At 40.9% G+C, this 19,402-nt stretch overlaps 1 protein-coding gene across 9 annotated transcripts in view; it reads right to left on the bottom strand.

The window, feature by feature from the left end:
* The window catches only part of Mpped2 (metallophosphoesterase domain containing 2), a 172,211-nt gene that overhangs the window by 74,891 nt on the left and 77,918 nt on the right, over positions 1 to 19,402 (bottom strand). For all 9 annotated transcript variants that reach the window (XM_078046303.1, XM_005327456.5, XM_040284574.2 and 6 more), the window contains one exon: positions 10,186 to 10,411. In XM_078046303.1, the coding sequence (XP_077902429.1) occupies positions 10,186 to 10,343 (158 nt within the window). In that variant the 5' untranslated portion in view covers positions 10,344 to 10,411. The remainder of the gene's footprint in view (positions 1 to 10,185; positions 10,412 to 19,402) is intronic.

Raw genomic sequence — 19,402 nt, 5'->3', positions numbered from 1 at the left:
AAAGAATGGAAAATCAGTGTGTCGATTCTGACCTTTCTTTTCCTTTGCAAACATAGCACTGGTTTTACTTTATCTTTGATGTTGATTTACCATGGATTCATATGAAATTCTAGCACCAATTTTTATTTATGTGATCTATCCATACCCATCAGGCCAAGACACTCGGCCTAAATTTATCTAAATGAACCAATAAATATCATCATCACCAGCACTTTCTAATACTGTTTTGGGAAATTTCATCCTGAGAAGAATCTTATTTAGGCTAAGGCTTAATCACTTCCTCTCTTTTGCCCTTATATACCAGGTGCTTCTCTTCTCATTTCCTTTTTTATTTCCTTTTGTGGCTGCAAATTTCACACTTGAACATTATTAGTCATAATAACCATATCTGCACTTTAACCAAGTTGATCTCTTCTAATATTTGAGCAAAACAGTCTTCTTCTATCTTCTCCTGAATGAACACAGATTGGCAGCTCACCTTTTTTGCTCTTTGTAGAATGCACACACATTCTGCTAACCCAGAGGCTTTCAAATTTGCCACCAACTTCGTGCTGGAAAAGCCCTCATGGAACATTCACATTCAATTTACAGTCACCATCCAACATTACCTTTATTTTTCCTGGGTGAAATAACGCACTGCCAAGCGTTATTCATACATTGAATATGATATTCCGTGTAAGTGACCTTAAAAATGTCCCATATGTCTTCATTTAACAGACATCTATTCACTCTTCCACGCCTTCGGACCAAAGGCAGCCAATACACAGGGTGCCTTTCCTAAAGGGTTTCCACTTACCCAGATCACAAGCAACTTGTCATGCAAAGAAACTGTAAATACTCACTCCTTAAAACTCTCTCTCTCACTCACATGGGGCAGCCATTTTTCTAGGCTCTTGGCTATGTACTTTATTTCTGCCCCTTCTGCCCTGGTATATCACCAGAGAGACAAAACAAAAACATTACAGCCAGCAGAAAACCAAATATTTTTGCTTTTCAGGGAAGAAAATATTTTATGTAACATTTATTGAGTCCCAGAAACTTGTCATACGTGATCTCATTTTCATCCTATGAAAAACATGAGTGGTGAAAAAAATAAAGACTTCGGAGCCAAATAGAGTTCAGTTTGATATATATATATATATATAATATTTTTTTAGTTCTTTGCAAAGTGAGTGTCCTGGGGTGAACTGCTTATCTTCTCTTACCTTAGTTTTCTCATCTCTCAAATGGGGATAGTAATACTTTTCTTATACGGTTTTTGTGAGCCTTACAAACAACATTACATATGGTGACTGTATTGGGGTGATCCTCAAGATGGAGTAGCAATTGTTATTTGCACACCCATTGGACAGATGAAACAGTAGTTCAGAGAGATCAAATAGCGTATGTAAGTGTTTAACAAGATAAATAAGTTCTCAAGGATAAAACTGAGATTCAAGCTAGCTGGGAACACTCTGTTTCCAAGACCAAAGCCCCCAGAACTTTACACCATGCTGCCTCAGTACGTAGAAAGAGTATCTAACGTGGAAGCAAAGTTCTCAGTGTGGGCCTTCCTGCTGAGAAGATCCTATTGGAAGTTCCTAAGCCTAAGACACTGATGGTTTCAGGACAGAGGGAATAAGCAAGAAGAGTTTAGCCCAGTTTCAACAAATCCTTGATCATGAGAGGAGGAATCCCTGAGCACACCGTAGTTCAGCCTGTCCTCCATCAAGTCTCCCATGGCCTTAACAGAGGAATCCAGGAGGGGATGAGTGACATCATGCCTTGACAGCCCTCTCACAGAGCTGCACAGAGGGTGAGGGCTTCTCCCCTGTCAAGCACAGAGCACAACATGGTTTTGATTATTGAGACCTATTGTGGAAGAGCCCCGGCAGCACACAGGCTCATCAGAAAGAGTGGGAGGGATGTCCTGCATCCTGCAGATGCATTGGTGCTGGCCAAAGGGGAGCTCTAGGCAGAAGGGCAACCTCTCATCTGTGTGCGAAAGCTCATGGAAGGTCATCTGGAGGATTTAAAAACCGTGTATAGTTACCTGGACTAACACATTTAAGCTACAGGGGAGAAGTGCAGCATAGGAAGGCAGAACAGCAGCCATGACTAAACCCAGACAAACATGGGTTAAGACTGTCTTGAGACCCCAGTGGGCTTACAGTCTGGTGGGATCTGGAAAAGTTCACCCTACACTTACAGCGTACAAAATAAAAAAAATGTGTGTCTGTCAAATAGCTTAAAAATAAATAGGACAGAATCTACATGACTCTGACTTGAAGAATTCAGCCAACCATTGAGAAAAAGGAACGTGACATAATTGATCATCGGTTTATAAAATCCAGAAGGTGCTCCGAGAGCCCACCTCAACCTGTGTGCTGCCCGCTTGACTGCAGCTGAAAGAAACAGTCTCCAAAGCTACCAGCCATTTCCCCAGCTGCTCACAGAGTGGGGATAAAGTAACTGAGGCAAGGAAAAAATACACTACAGAACCTAAAAATGGGGCTGGGGTTGTAGCTCAGTGGTTGAGTGCTCACCTCTCACGTGTGTGGTACTGAGTCCGATCCTCAGAACCACATAATAAATAAATAAATAAAACAAAGATTTTTTTTTTAAAAAAAAGAACCTAAAATTACTGGTGGAAGCTGTCTTTGAAAACTCTCACTGTCTTCAAGGCAGGTTAGTCCTGCTCCTTTCATCATTTTATGAAACCATGCTCGCCTAGAAAAAAGCTATGCTCTCTATACTTCTGAATGTTCAGGAAGGAAGTGGGCATGTTCTTGAAACCCTTGGACATGGTTCAGGGCTTTGTTTGGTTCCATTTTCCTCTACCATCTCTAGTCCTCCATTCTGTAGATTCATAGCTTCCTGGCCTTGTATTGGAAAAACTGTCTTTCCTTTTATAATACTCTCTCATCTGTACAAACTTTCAGTCCATCAGCCGTCGATATGTCTCCATCACCACCACCATCATTCATTCATTCATCAGATAAAGGACTGCACGTTGACTATGTGCTGGACATTGGGCTAGAAGGCATGGAGAAGAAAATCAACAGGCCCCTGTCCTCATGGAACTTATAGCCACTTTATAATCTCCTTTTATCCACCAGTTGCAACTCTGGATTAAAAGAAGGAGATGGTGAATGAAACATGAGAAAATGAAATGACACCCAGTGACCTGCCAGCCATGCCTCAGAAGATCCAGGTCTTCTCTGGAGCCCAGTGTACAGGACCCTGCCAGCCCAGCATGCCAACACTTCCCTTTTGGTGCATATGCCCAGGGATGCAACCTCTCTCAACGGCTGCATGGTGCTTCAGCAGGGAAAGCCACACACAACAGATACTTGACCCCTGATGTGTGCTGAGTGTAAAGTTGTCTTTGTGATGCAGAAGGACTAGAAGGAGCTGACCCATGTCTTATAACACCCCGGGATGTAGAGTTTTCTGTTTTGAAACCCTACTCTCTGGAGTACATCATGCAAAAGATGCTGGAATATTCCCTTCTGCTCCATATTCTCTCCCTGTAAGTTCAGCTCCCCACTTAATCCAGAGAGTCCCCAATTAGTAGTGGCCTGCATTTTTGTGCATCCTTTTTGCCGTTAAGTGGAAACAGACTAGTCTTCTATGATGAGAAGTGGCCCCTTTCTGAGTTTCTTCAGGTCAAGAAGTAGACTAGGAAATCCTAGTTTAGTCTAGAGAACTTGGCAAAGAAACTTTGGATTCTGGTCCTATTTCTCCCCGAACCAGCTCTGTGACTTTGGGCAAGTGATATTCTCTGTCAAAAACTCCCTAACTTGGTCTCTGTGTCCAAAGGAAGCAATACTGAGCAACCCCTGATGCACAAGCACTTGTAAATGCTGGTTATTGTGGATTATTATTACTACTAAGTGTCCTTATTTTAAAGAATTGTTGTGGGGCCCAAGTGAGGTAACACGTATCAGAGTTCTCTGAGTGAAAAACACCATCCAATGGTAAATTTATCCTTGTTTGCTGAGTTGCTCTCTCATCATGTGCAGGCAAAAATTTACATGATGCCAGCTGCTGATAGGAAGCTCAACTGAATGCCCAGGAACTTTTCTTTAACCCCCTCCACATTTCTCCATGCAAACGCCTCCATGCATCAGATAAAGTCAGATAGAGGTAACCAGACAGGCTGCAGGCATGAAGGTCTGAGTGGGATCCAACACAACAGGCTCTGCATAAAAACTGCTTTGGCTGTGGACGTGGTATTTACTGTACCCTCTTGGATATCAATGGGAGGTAGGAAGCCAACTGATCGGTTTTGCTTTCTCCTTTTTCAAATAAACAGGGCAGTTGTTAAACTAGAAGTGAATCTGATCCCGTGCGGCTTTAAGAGCAGTCAGCTGCATTCTGAAACAGGCAAAAATGTAAACAGAGCCCTGTAACTCTAGACCAGGGCAGAGCAGCCATAGGTTTCATAATGGGAGAGTCTATGGGCCCCGTGCCAAGAAAAATGAAATGTTAGCCCAGGCCTTTAAACAGAATCATGTAAAAGCAGAGTGCATATTTGTTTAACACATACACACAAGACCTCTTTCTGTGCCAATACCTTTCGGAACCCTCCTGAATAAGAGCTGGGGATCCCTGCAAATGTGGTACAGAACAAATACTGCTTGCATAGTTTTATTCTTTAGTTCCCAAATACTTTTCTGCTGAGTATGTTTCTTTCTTTTCTTTCTTTCTTCTTCTTCTCCTTCTTTTTTTTTTTGCCCAAGTTAATTACAAAGTAGGACTGTGAAAATAAAATAAATGAGCCCATTCCACCCATCCCCATATCAGAATTCTATCACATGAGTTGCCAATTGGTTTTCTAATCCTCTCACTCAATATCTGCTGTTAATTTGTTCGCTATTTCAAGAACTTAAAGACTGTCAGCAAAATACATGATGCATTACAAAACTTATAATTGGAAATAAAAACATCTGAGGCTTTTCTGACAGGGTAAACAGAAAGTACTACGGCACTGATCAGAACAAGGAAACGTGAGCAACCTTGTAGCTGTTTGTGTGCAAACACAATTAGAAATGCTGCAGAGAGTGGAATCAACACTTAACTCCCACTTTGAAAAATGCTGAGAAAATTACATCTAAATGAATGAATGAACTCAACCTGTTGGTGATATGAAATGAGGGGAAGAAAGGGGGGTGGGGAATCCTGTTCCAGCCTCCTTTGAAAATGCAACTCAATGGGTTTTCTCTTCCTCTTTCAGCCATTTCAGAATTACGCTGCCTAGGCCTGATCTAATTTTCCTGCTGTAGAAGTTAAAGCACTTCCTCCACAGTTACTAAATCTGACAAATTACACCTGGGTCCACTCTAACGTGAAAAAAATGTGCTCTTTGTTCCTGACCCTTTGGTCAGCCTAGAGATCAAATTCCTGGACATCGGAAAGCCCCACTCATATTCATTAAACACCACAGGAGACCACCTCTGTATTTCTGTTCAAGAGAACAAGGTGCAGGCTATGGCTGAACAGTACAACTGCTCGGCTCCAGTCAGTGCAATAAGGACTTTTCACTTTTTGCAGCTCTATTATTGATCAATTCGTATGTGGATTTTTTTTTTCTACGTAGCATCATAGTGTCAAAAGAACAAATGAAATCAGAAAAAGTAGAGGCCAGTTGATTTTTTAAAATATATTTTTTAGTTGTAAATGGACTTTTATTTAATTTATTTATATGAAGTGCTGGGCGTAGAACCCAGTGCTTCGCACATGCTAGGCAAGTGCTCTACCACTGAGCCCCAACCCCAGCTCTGAGGGAAGTTGATTTTTAGCTCCCAAGTCCCACAAGTAATTTGACTGAAATCTGTTTATGCTAAACTCAACTGACAGTAACCAAAAATTAAAAAAAAAAAAAAAACGATTTGAAAATTCTACCTCCCCCTACCCCAGCCAGACAAGCAATTCATTACCACAGTGGCTAATATCTGACAGGTGAGATGTTTTGTCTCTTTCTAACCAGACTGAGCCTTTGGAAAAGACATTCCAGAGCTGAGAGAGAATCTGAAAGAGGAAATCGTGAGCCATCTTGGAGGCAGAGAATCAACAGTAGAGGCATGAGAAATCCCTGAGCTTTCAAAGTTCAAGGCTGACCTAACTGTATGGCAACACAAAAGAGAGAGAAGAAAACAACAACAGGAAGTTAAGGGAATCTGTGACCAAGCTCTTCAAAGAAGATTCTTCAAGATTCCTGGAAGAAGGAAATGATAAGAGGATACATACAGAAGCCACAGAACCTGCCTTATGGCCTCCGGAGGTAGGGGTGGCCCAGAAACTCATGGACACTTTGCTCTCCCTCCAAAGGAGCCCATCTCCTTTCCTGGACATGTAACATCACTCACAACTTCATCAGGTTAAAACATTAAACCTCCCCAGACCCACTAAACCACATTCGAATCCTTTTGCTTGGGGATCTAATAAGTACCACAGAATATTCTGGTTGGAAGTGCTCTGATATGTTCTAAGTTATTTTCTACATGCCTGTCAAATTGTACATCAGGAAACTGAATTCTTTAGGAAGCTTTTAGCTGAGACACAAGTTACAAACATGCGATGTGTACAGATGAATATTTTTTGAAGCTAAACTAAATCTCAATCCATATTATTTATTTATTTGTTGTTCATTTTTTTGATACTGGCGGTCAAATCCAGGGTCATGTGCATGCTAAGCAGTTACTCTACCACTGAGATGTACTTTAACCCCATATTTTCAAACAAACAAACAAACATGAGTCATAGTTATTTGCTTGGTCTAATGGCAATTGTTTTTGAGAGACTTCTGAAAGGATAGAAATCGTGTCAGGGTTCTTATTTGGTTCTGCTTTTAAATTCAAACTGTTAGCCATATTAGCAATTCAGAACTTAATATTTCCTCAGAACATTCATTGGAAATGCATGGAAATCAATATTAATCAGTTTATATGATGGGAGGGGGTGAAATATCTATTGGGTTATTAAGCAGGCATTTATCTACAAGAGAATCTCAGGGATGGCACCAAACTTTTGAAAGTAGAAAAATAGTACCTACAATATTTAAGTTCTCCCAAATTTTTGCTTCTTGTCAAATTTTTAATGGTGAAAGATGTTAAAAAGTGTCCATACAGACAAACATATACTTTTTTCTTTTTTTAAAAGATTCTAACTGTGGTAAACATTCCATGGCGAGGCGGGGGGGGGCATCTATGAAAAAGACTAAGGTAGACTTCATTTCCCTGTTTTATAACCCAAATAAATGTAAGTGGTTTGCTTAGTGTCACCCAGTCAGCAGAGGCTAACCCAGGGCTACAACTCACCCATCTGACTCCAAGTACATCAATGTCCTTATGAAGGCTGACAAAGGAATTAAGCAGATTGGAAACATCAGTGCCCTACCGGTTATAGAAGCTACACTTATCAAATGCTTACTCCATGCCTGGAAGTCTAGTTGCTGCAGAGGCATTAACTCTATCTTCATATCAACCACTTAAGAGAAATAATGTCTTTTCCCATTTTAAAGATGAAAAAAACAGAGGCAGAGAGATAGATATTAAGAAACTCATCCAGGGTCCCACAGTTGAATAAATAGTAGAAATGGAAAACACTGTCCTCCCTCTACAGAAATGTGGACATTCCTGGGATTAATGCTCAGATTATCATAGAAATATTCATTTTAACAAAATATCCTCACAGTGCAATCCAAACAACTCAAGTCTCCAAAGACAGGATGAAACTGAAATTTCCATTTGATCAACCTTTGTATTTTTGTTCAAAATACAAAACACCAACAATTAGGGTGGAGAGAATCCCATTTAGAGACCTCCCTCACTGTAAAGAAGTGCTCAGCAGGAAATAATTCAAATCTATGAAAATCCCAATACATATTACAGTAGCAACAACTTTAGGATAACACCTCAGAAGGCTAATTAACGCTGCCTATCTTCTTAACTTTACCACCTTCCTCAATATTAAAATTAAAAAGTCTTAAATGGTTCAATCTCGTCTAGAGATAACTGAATTGTCTGCAGTTTGTATCATCACCAAAGACAGCTCATGCCCATCACATTGCATATTTGAAGTACTTTTGAGATGCTGCTGCAAGGTCCTTTGCCCAGGACCAAAAACCATTGCCTCATCCATCGCCGCTGTAATCTGGTTTAGCTGACCTCTATCCTAAACAGATTTGCATCAGCTCAGATAATGGAGGAAGTTAGTTGCTGTCATCATTTCAGCAACTATCAATCCAGGAATCTCTGAAAGTTCTGTTTATTCGAGTATAGCCTAAAATGCTCTGCGCCTCTTGAAGATTTTTCAAAAATCATGTTTTGTTATTGAAGAAATGATTTTAACTCATATGTGAGCTTCTCTGACAATCACAAGTCATTTGTCAACTACTGCATTGTTATTAAGAACTGGACTGTGAAGGGAGAAATGCTCTGGATGCATCCTGCCCTATACAGAAATGCTAATACCAACATCCTGTGTTACCCTGAGATCAGTTTCTAGATTGCAGGTTGACAGGACTAATTTCTGTTGTTTGTTCTCTTGCCCTTTTCCACCTTCTCATGCATAATAATAATAAAAAAATTGACGAACATTAATAAAACAGAATATGAACTGGATCTGCCAATTATAATCTCTATTCATCATACCACACCTACCACTACCACCCCTCAGCCATTCTATATTCCCTGAAGTCAGACCTGCTGGGCTCAAATCAGGATGCTACCACTCACTATCTGTGGTGTTTCTGAGCAGTTACTTAACCTTTCTTTGCCTGAGTTTTCTTATCTGCCAAATGAGGATCATAATAGTGTCTATCTTCTAAAGGTACTGTGAGGATGGAATGAGATAACAGTTAGAATGGGCTTAGAATAGTGCCTGGCAGATAGTATTTAATTAAGAGTTCACAATCATTGTCAGGTTGGTTTTTAAAGAGAAATGAACTTCCTGTACCCATTTATCAGTCCTTCTGGGTACCAACCAGTAAAGGTAGGAAAATAATTACAGAAGATATCTCAACTTTTTATCTCACAGAAGACAAACCAAACTGTTATGTGAAAAAAAGCAATCTTAATTCACTGCCTGTCCTCTTTTAGCCCTATCCACTGCTAGGGAGAGATTAGGGTGCTTTTCCAGATAGGGTATGTAAAGTTTAGTTCTGCTCAATATATACACAGAACCTTCAGGGGGAAAAAATGGGGGGGGGGCTAGAATTTTGAATTCTCTGATACTGAAGATCAGCTGATCCAACACTCCCATTTCAAACATGGAAACACTGGCTCTGTGGCCAAGTGACTTGTCCAAGATCACGTATGTACTTAGTGGAAGAGCTAAGGGCAGAAAAATAGTAACTATTATCCTAAGCAAATTACCAGTCACTCTCCTAAGTCCACTGCAAATGCTACTATTTAGTCTTTGTGATAACCCTCTAAAGTAGGTATTATTTTTGAATCTTTAAGAATCAAAAACTAAGGTTCAGCCACCATGAATTAATTTCAAGACCTGGCAACTGTCAACCAATAGTGCCAAGATCCACAGTGCTTCCTGACTGGCCTGTAGGCTAAGTACCTGCTTCAAGTTTTCTAGGACACAGTTTGAGAATTCTGGTACCAAGTTCTCAACCAGTAATTTCCAAACTGCCTGTGTATCAGCCTCCCTTGGGGAACTTTAAAAAATACAGATTTCTGGGCTTCATCGAAGGAAGGTGAATCATAGCCTGATTTGTGGGTTTCAAAATCTGTTTCAACAGAGCTGGTCATTCTGACATGTAGAGAGCTTTGAGAAACCCTAATCTATGCCAGGTATTTTATGACTGCTTCCAGTATCAAATAAGAGGGAAAGGAGCTACCAAAGATCGCTGGAATGTTCAGAGGAGCCAAACATGTGTGAAGGGTAGCATGGAACCTTCCCCAGGTCCCCCCATGTCATGCAGACATACGTGCATCCCCAATCCCATACATATGTACATATCTAGCAAAGCCCTACTCCCATTGATCGTACCTAAAGGAATCTTTTTCAAAATGAAAATAACACATACTGTGTTTGCCACAGTACCAGAGTATGTGTTTTGTTGGAAAGACAGGAATAAGCTTTCTTTCCACCCTGATCATTTTCATTTAAAAGATCTAAATTCAAACCATGCTTTCCTGGTGTGTCCAGCTAAATAACAGAGGGAAAACTGTTCGAATCAACACTTACCAAGGTGCACCATATATCCTGAATCCTTTCACTGTTACCTCTGAATCTTGCAAGTAAATACTGTTTGTCAGGAGGGACTGAACATTGTCAAAGTCCTCTGGTTTCAATTTGGACACAGAGGGGAAACGGTAGTAGTCCTGTTTAACAAGGTCTGCCATGAATTCCTTATCAAATGTCAGTTCATGATTCCCAGCAATCACTATTTTATATTCATATGGCAGGTTTCCTGAAATAAGAAAAAAAAAAAAAGAGCACCAATTAGCACGTTCATTTCCCATCACAAAGTACAGCAGCCAAGATTGTGTGATTAGCAGACGCTTCACCCAAATGAAATAGCTCACACATTCCTTTATATTTCTGTGTGAACCAAAATTTATGATTATTCCTTGATGCTAACAAAAACAAACAGGAGATAGGAAGGTGCTAAGAAGCTAAAAAGCTACTAAGAAAGCATTAAACTTTCTAGTTCCATTCCCCTCTTCTGTCTTCTATAGATTCACTGTGATGGGTTGTACACAGTAATGAATCTACACTTCATAATTATCCCGTCAAAAGCTTTTTAATCATGATACCTAAGAGAAGGCCTGAGGTTGGTTTGGTCCTCAAAAAATATGCCAACCAACTATTCTTAACAACTCAGATAAATGCTATATTTTTAGTATATCCTTCACAGAAAAGACATGGCATAACCAAGCATTCCGCAATTTACATATACGAAAGGAACCACATCTTACAGTTTCATAATGCAAGTATAATTTCAAGTTTACCTTTTGGCTTGTGAATAAATAGAACATTATTAAGGGGCCCCTGATTGGAAGGCTAACTTTCCCCCCGTTGGGATGGGAGAAGAAACTGTAACGCTTAACCCCCTTTTAATATTTATGGTATGGAAATGTGAGTTCTCGGTGTGTGCTTTTTATGCAAAAGTTTCCCGATCGAAATGAGATAATTCTGGGAAGAAGAATGAAAGCTATAAAGGAAAACCCAAACACCAGACTTCTGCATAGATTTATAATGTTTGAATAAAGTACAGATCATACATATTAATAACTCACCGTGATGCTATAGGAACCCAAATCCAAAGGCAGATAGTACCGGGCAGCTGTCCCCATTCTGAGATTAATGCCCTTTTCTCTACTCTGTCACTACCCATCTCTCAAGCCTCACTGTTGGGCTGCTGCTTATTTTATTTCATTTTGGAGGAAGAAAAGGACAACAGCGCCTATGATTCTAGCTTCCTGAGACTCTTGGATCCAATGCAAAATTAATGTTTCCTGCTATTCCAGGAAGAATTAAAGTTACTACTCTCAGGAAATTGGATACACTTGTTGTAAGAATTGGTCCTTACCAGCAAGCCAGGGTCAATGATCTAATTAAGAAAGCTTAGTAGGGAAAAGAATTTGGGGCGGAGGTTGGGGAGGGGACCAAGTTCTGTCATCGGTCCACTTGGATTTTAGCAACGAAAACCACAAAGGTTACACTGTAAAGTCCTTCCTTGCAATCTCAGCCGCACACTGCAAAATGCTAATGTACAGTGGTTTTAAAGATGGAGATTTGCAATGTTTTGCAATGTTACTATTTTTCTTTGGCTTTTAATTTTCAGTTTCTAACGGTAACAGAATTGCATATATATGGGGTGCACTAATGGGGAGGATAAGAGAGAGATGAAAGCAGTCTGATGGAAAATGACACCACAGAGAGATGAAACCAGAAATGTTGAGGCCAAGAGTCAATGCATATCCTTGATAACTAGCCCACATAACCATGCCTTTGGCCTCAGTTATTTGCAAGGCTGTGCTGAGGAGCACATCCAAAATAAGAAGCCTCCCTCAAATTCATGTTTATGCAAGTTTGGCAATTATTAGTGTGATGTATGTTGCAAGCTACTTAGATAGAATGGTGATGACACTTTGCACAACCCCTGCACTTGAAGCACAGATGAAGGATAGTATTATTAATAGGGCAACAAATTCCCAGCACGGCACATGCTGGAAATTCATAGGCCCTTCTACTCTAATATCATGGCTTTGTGAATCCTCCAATGGCTTGATTTTGTACCCCCAGTTTCACCTGTGCTCCCAAAGCTAAAACAGGCTAAAATGTTTTCCTGTACAGTAAGGCATCCCAAGACAGGTCCTGCCTGTGCGAATCTTTGAGCAGCTCTACTTGTACACATTGTATTGTGGCTGTCCAGCTCCACTTTATAATCTTTCATGAAGATGGAGTCCCTGAAAACCCTTTCATTATGCACAAATGCTCTTGCAAGAGGACTTGGCTTCTCCATTTGTCCTTATTTTAGAGCTTTGGTTCCGAACAGGTAAGACCAGGACACAGGGTGAAGGATGTACCATTTTTCCCCTTTCAGACCAGTTTCTAAAAAAATAAAATAAAATAAAAACTGTTGCAAAGTAAATCTTCCTCAGGAAGACAGGCATCCTTGGTGTCTTTTAAATCAAATTTTGGAGACTCAGCATAAAGAAGTAGCAACTGAAATGAACACCCGCAGAAACTGTGATGATATTTACACATCACCAACAAACTCATCTCTTTCTGGGAATCCAATAGTAGTTTCCAACTTCCATCCTCTGTTACCTGTGTTATGAGATTGTCTGACATATTTTCTTTTTTGCTGAACTGACCTTTCATCTATAATCTGCCAACCTTTATGTTTTATATGAAAAGTGTAAGCAGGGCAGCTGACAAATCTCCTGTTACTTGATGGCATTTTCATTTTTTTCCAGACTAGATTAATTTGGAAGCCTCTGCAGTCAAGCTTCAAACTTCTTGGTATTCAAATGGCATCACTTTCAAATTGTCAGACAAAGAGTTGCCTGCCTTCATCCATTTTATTCATATTAGCCCATTTAAGCCAACCTGTTTGAAAAAAAAATTTAAAAAAAACCCAAGTCCACATATAGATATTCTAACATAGAAAAAAATCTTTGCTCTGATTGACGTAAAGAACTCTACCAAGTAACCATTTCCATCGTTCCCAAGATATGGTGTATGTTCCACTAATGACAGCCAAAATTATTTTAGGTGGAGTGAAGATGAACCCTTGACATAATGTCAAATAGTTCTGTGCATTTTAAAAATGCACATTTTGGAAAAAATACAATATAACATCATTAAATAATAATATACAGCCTTCATTTCTTAAAATTTTTACATGTAAAATAAGAGGTGACTAACTCACTCTAGTCAGAATGGCAATTATCAAGAATACAAGTAACAATAAATGTTGGTGAGGATGTGGGGAAAAGGGTACATTACACTCATACATTGCTGGTGGGGCTGCATATTGTTGCCACCACTCTGGAAAGCAGTATGGAGATTCCTCTAAAAACTAGGAACAAAACTACCCTAGGACCCAGCTATCCCACTCCTTGGCATATATCTAAAATATCTAAAATCAGCATACTATAGGAATACAGCAACATCAATGTTTGTAGCAACACAATTCGCAACAGCCAGGCTACAGAACCAACCTAAGTGTCCTTCAACAGAAGAATAGATAAAGAAAATGTTATACACACACACACACACACACACACACACACACACACACACAATGGAATATAACTTAGCTATAAAGAAGAATGAAGTGGCATTTGCAGGTAAATGGATAGAACTGGAGACCATCATGCTAAGTGAAATAAGCCAGACCCAAAGAGTCAAAATTCAAATGTTTTCTCTGTTATGGGAAAGTTAGTCCAAAATAAGGAAAAAAAAAATAAAAGTGGCAGTGGGAGGGATTCCATCAAACAGAAAAATCAGTGGAGTAGAGGAAAGGGGTTGAGGGGAGAGGCAGGAGGGACAGGAAAAGGGAAGAACAGTGGAATAAATTTGACCTCAATTTCCTATGTGCATATATGAACACACCACAGTGAATCTTACCAACATGTCTATCCACAGGCACCAATTTAAAAAATGAAAAGAAAAATATAAGTCAATAGCATGAAGATCAGTAAAAGATGGGGATGGGGAAGAAGGAGGGCAGGGGAAGAGGAGGTACTGGGGACTGAATAAAACAAATTATGTCAAAATGAACCCTCATATTACGTACAACTGAAAAGAACTAATAAAACAGAAAACTTTAAAAGATAAAAACAAGTAAGAGGTGACTTAAAGAAAACTTTGAGTCAATAAGAACACAAGTAATTCACAGGCACAGCCAGGTGACGGCAGCAGCCAGGGAATGAATGACATGGACCACTAGCCCGTCAGTCCAGTGCAGAGCAACAGACCATATAGATGAGATGTGAGGGCTCTGAGGCTGCATCTGAATTTCATTCTAGTCTGTATCTTCCAGGCTTCGAGTGTCCCATAAATAAATTCTCATGAAACAAAAGGCAGCAGGATCCTCACTGTGACCTGATAGTTTGAATTGCCCTACACTCTTGCCACTACCTATTTCCCAAAGCAGTCTGGTTCCTTTCAGCTCCCAGGCATCCTCTGGCCCCCCCACCAATAGGCAACATACCCTCTAAGCACAGGGATAAAGAGCAGGGCGGGGGGCATGGCTCCTCCCCTTCACATTCAGGTCCTTCCATAGGGGTCTTCTTTCTAATCTCTGGCCTCTTCTTCTCCTTCCTCAGTCTCCCTCTGGCACCTTCCTCTCCAGATACCGCCTTATTTTGCCATTTTGCTCCTCTCTCTTTATCTGCAGAATCTCCCTCTACAATGCGTTCACACTTACCCATCCCTTGACCCGCACGCACACAGCCACATGTGCCACACACACAACTCTAAACAGGGCTTGACCTTGACCTTGTTGTTTGACATGCTTCCTCCAATCACTTCTAACCTCTGGGAAGAGCAGCTCAGTGTGTACAGCTGGCAGGCTGAATTCAGTCCACAGAGGTGTTATAGTGAGCCCCCAACTGAAATTTTACTTTTAAAAAAAAATGACCTATTAGGAGATCACACACACACACACACACAACACACACAGCCTCTTTGGAAAAAATCAAAAGACCAGGAAACACTGACTTCCATCTTCCATCTTCTGCAGACCTTTCCCCTCCTGTTTCCATTCCTACCTGGCCACTTACTGCATCTTTCTTGCCTGATGGGCCCCTGTATTATCAGGTCTAACAATTTACAGAGAAATGGTTACTCTGGATTTATCCAATGCAACCTGGATTCTCCTTCTAAGAAATTCTCTTCCAAAAGCCTCCCTGGAATGTCACTGATGATGTCCTAATGGCCAAAGTCAAGGCTTTTTCTCTCTTCTCACCTCTGTGGTCTCTGAAAGTCTCTTCCCTGGATCCCTGACTGCGCTCTCTAAATTCCCCCCTCCCCTTCTGTCTGGCATTTTCCTTCCTGTCTCTTTCTCCTCAGCTCACTTCCCATGCTCCCAGCTGCTTTGCAGCTGACTCCCTGAGACTCTGCTCCTTCCTCTCCTTCTATGGAGATTATTCAAGGCACTCTTACTATAATTCCCATATTGCTATTCCTCACGGTTCAATTTTTAAACCTAAACTATGTGGGCAGTGTAGAGTTAAGCTGGGACTCTGCAGGGCTCATCGTGTATTAGCTGAATGACCTCGATTCCTGTGCTTTCTAAAGTCCACTAGCAAAAATGGAGAGAATAACGACACCTATCTGGTGGGTTGTGGCAAGGATAAAATGAGATGAAACGTCCAACGCATGGGCATGGGATAGAGTCAAGAACCAGTGCCTGCTAACTTTTATTATTTAATCTTTTAGTTTTACTTCTCACGTGTGACTCATCTCTCCCTAGATCTGAAGGCATGGATCATGGCTTCTGATTCCTTGTTCGATCCAATGTACCCAGTTCAGTACTTTCTAATGGCAGGCACACAGTTCATTTTTTGTGAATAAGTGATGGAATAAATAAGCCTTTGCAAGATTCACCAGGCGTTTCCTAAGAATTCCAGAAACTGGGGCTTGTCATTTTGGACTATGACAGAGTGAAAGCCAGTGTCCTGATTTCTTCCAAATTTAAGCCCTTGTGATGCGTCCTATTCTGTTCCTTAACATATGGTCTAGTCAACTAACCTCCAATTAATGATTTTAAAACTACAGATTGGGGTGGAGAAAAAGGAATACTTCTACACTGCAGGTGGGACTGTGAATTAGTACAACCACCATGGAAATCAGTATGGAGTTTTCTCCAAAGACTAGGCATGGAACCACCACTTGACCCAGCAATACCACTCCTTGGTATTTATCCTAAAGAATTAAAGTCATCACAGCATAGTGGTATAAGGGTCCTATGCTTCTCTCACATGTGTAAGCTAGAGAGGAAAAAGGAAAGGAAACGTGGGAGGCGTGTCTCATGAAGATGGAAGGGACATCAGTAGAGTAGAGGAAAGGGAAAATACTACGAAGGGGGGGAAATGTTACTGGCCAAATTACATTGTTAAATTGTGTGCATAGAAGAATACACAGCAACAAATCCCACCATTATGTCCACAGAAAGTAATAAGGCTACCTCTAAGGATTGGTGAGGATTAAACAAGATGCTCCACATAAAGAACCTCATGGTTTCCACACTTTGCATTCAGTGAGTGGACAGGAGCTCCATGGTTACTGTCCTGATGATGGGGATGATGAGTCCTCCCTATGGCTACCCAAGAAATCATCAGTTTATCCATAAATGGGATCACTCCCTGGTGCCAGGCACAATGGCATTTCTCTCCAAGTAAAGCATCTGAATATGGAAAATAAAAGTGAATTTTCTAATGATAGAGTCTGGCATGGTCCAGTGTGTCCTTCAAGCAATAGCAGTATTATTAAGGCTAATAAGGCATCAGGGGTTAGTGGGAAAGAGGAGTGGGCAGAGAGCCCTCTAGCCTGTACAAGTGTCGAGAATATCCTAATCTGGCAGAGCGAGTGCCCTAGACACGCCATCTTTTTCCTTCTTCTCTGCCTGGCTACCCATCTCTTTCAATATTTACAGAAGAGGGAAGATATGCCAGGACTGGCCTCTCATTCACAAATGAACAGTATAATCTGAGATCGATGGCCTCCAGGTGCCCTTTCTCTCAAGAGCTGTTCCTCATCTGGAATGTCTCTGATTTCTGCATGCAGTCAGATGGGGGTGCTTTTCTAAGAGCATGTCACAAGAAATAGAATACCGAGAAAAGTTTAAGATCTTCAGCTCTGCATATGTCTCGTAAATCTTTAACAACTTCAAAGCAAACACACAGGGACTTGTGTCAAGGTCAGCCTCCCTGCCTTATCACACTCCGGACGCTGAATGTGTCATTCCAGTGGCTCCCATGAATCACAGCAGATGAACCAGGCAGGTCCTCCGAGACTACTGATGGCTGTTGGGAAACTGCGCTCCATGAAGCTTCCCCAGGGCTGCAGCAAAGCAAAATGAGAAAGACCCCGAGGGCTGAGGGGAAGGGGTTGACTCCATGTTCCCCAGAGCCGCTCTGTGTTCCCTGATTTTACAATGTGCGGACAGGTTTCCTGAAGATAGACTCCTTGGCTTGGCAAAAAATTAAATCAAAACAAAACAAACAAACAAACGAAAAACCCAACCACTGATTCATCCAGCTCCGTTTTCTTGGTAAAGAAACTGAGTGCCAGAAAGGTGCTGCCACTTGCTATATAGTCACTGTGCTGGTGGCACAAATGCGACAACAATCTAACTCTTTTGCCTCCCAGGCCAATATTATTTCAGTTGAACCCAAATCTGTAACAGCACAATAAAGTCTAGCTCGGAGCCTACCTTTAACATGAGTCTTTTTTATGCTATTCCCTTATTTTTGGCGACCTCTTCTCTAGTTCTAGGCAGTGATGGCCTTTTTCGTTTGTTCCAAGAAACAGAGCCGCACATTCTAGATGTTTCTCTGGCTATGTCATGGACTTCTCCATGGGACGTGAGGGGCAGTGTCAGACTCACGCTTTGACGACATTCTGGCACAACTAAGGCATTCCCCAAATGCTACCGCAGCTATCGGTGTCATTTCTTACCCACCACCTCCCAGGAGGATCTGGGAGCCCATCCAAGGACAGGAGGGTCACAAAAAAAAATTGGGTGCCTTCCCCAGGACAGGAAAGTGAACTTTATGTAAGGTACCAGAATTCTAAACACTTGTCTATATTATAAAAAATAAGAACAAAACTAGGATAAAGAATGGAAGTTTAAGGTAATAAACACAAACACCTACAGGGACTAGGGAGATAAGAGGAAAAAAAATTGAACTAGACTAGGTGGAAGATAATAGAAAACAGTGAGACCTGGGGCAAGGTATGCATCATTTTAAATAAACATACACAATCACTGTTCTAGCCAAACAAGATTCCCTTGCTAGCTTGCCCCTCTCCTCCAATAAAAATTAATGCCCCTCAAAATTAAGTATCATAAACCTGCAACCTATATTTCTGCTATAAATCATTATGGAATGTATTTCCCTAGAAAATTCAAGTACAGGTCAAACCACATCCAAGGTCAATTTCAGTATCTTCACTTTTCCCAGGAATCTGCTTGCTACCTGCTAGAAAATGGCTCTTGCTTCATGTTCTTCACCACCTCATGAATGGGAAGCACAGGAAATATAGCAGGGGCTCATCAGGTTGTGGCTAAGGCCAAATATCACCTTCCCCACACCTCATTTTTTTTTTTAATCAGGGACTGGTAAACAAGGCTAATCAATGGCTATCTCCTCTTCACTTCTGCTAAAAACAAGAGAAACCTAACCTTCAGCAATAATTCTGAAAGAAGGCATCCCAAAGCCAACATGGTCTTCCAGGTTTCCTCAGTAAAAGAAAACCTAGTTCTATAAAGGTGACAAACTTTAAGATCTCAAGCCCTATGCCCATCCCCCTCCATGCTCCTAAATTATGGATTTTGAAAATGTACAAGGAAATTAAAACGATCTGTAACACAGCACTCACAGTAAATAAAAGTCACTCTGTAGCAGGAAGAAAAACAATAGAGAGAGGACAGGACAGAAGAACCTGATATGGCTCACAGGTGTGGGAAAATCAGACCTGCAAATACAAGCATCGGTCTGACCTTCCCTTGTCAATGTGCTGGAGAATAACCTCACTTTCTGAGCTAACAAAGAATGAAACAGACATATAGTTCTACTATCATGGGACTGTTGCTAAACAAAAGAGATACATTACAATTTGATCAGATTTCTCCACCTGCAACTTGTGCGGGGCAGTGCCAGGGGGCTGTTTTAAAATACTGGTCTCTGAGACCAGTGGTATAAAGGGACCTTGTGATACC

The sequence above is a fragment of the Ictidomys tridecemlineatus genome, chromosome 4, assembly GCF_052094955.1.
Source record: "Ictidomys tridecemlineatus isolate mIctTri1 chromosome 4, mIctTri1.hap1, whole genome shotgun sequence".
Classification (NCBI taxonomy): Eukaryota; Metazoa; Chordata; class Mammalia; order Rodentia; family Sciuridae; genus Ictidomys; species Ictidomys tridecemlineatus.
This window is presented reverse-complemented; position numbering and strand designations above follow the sequence as displayed.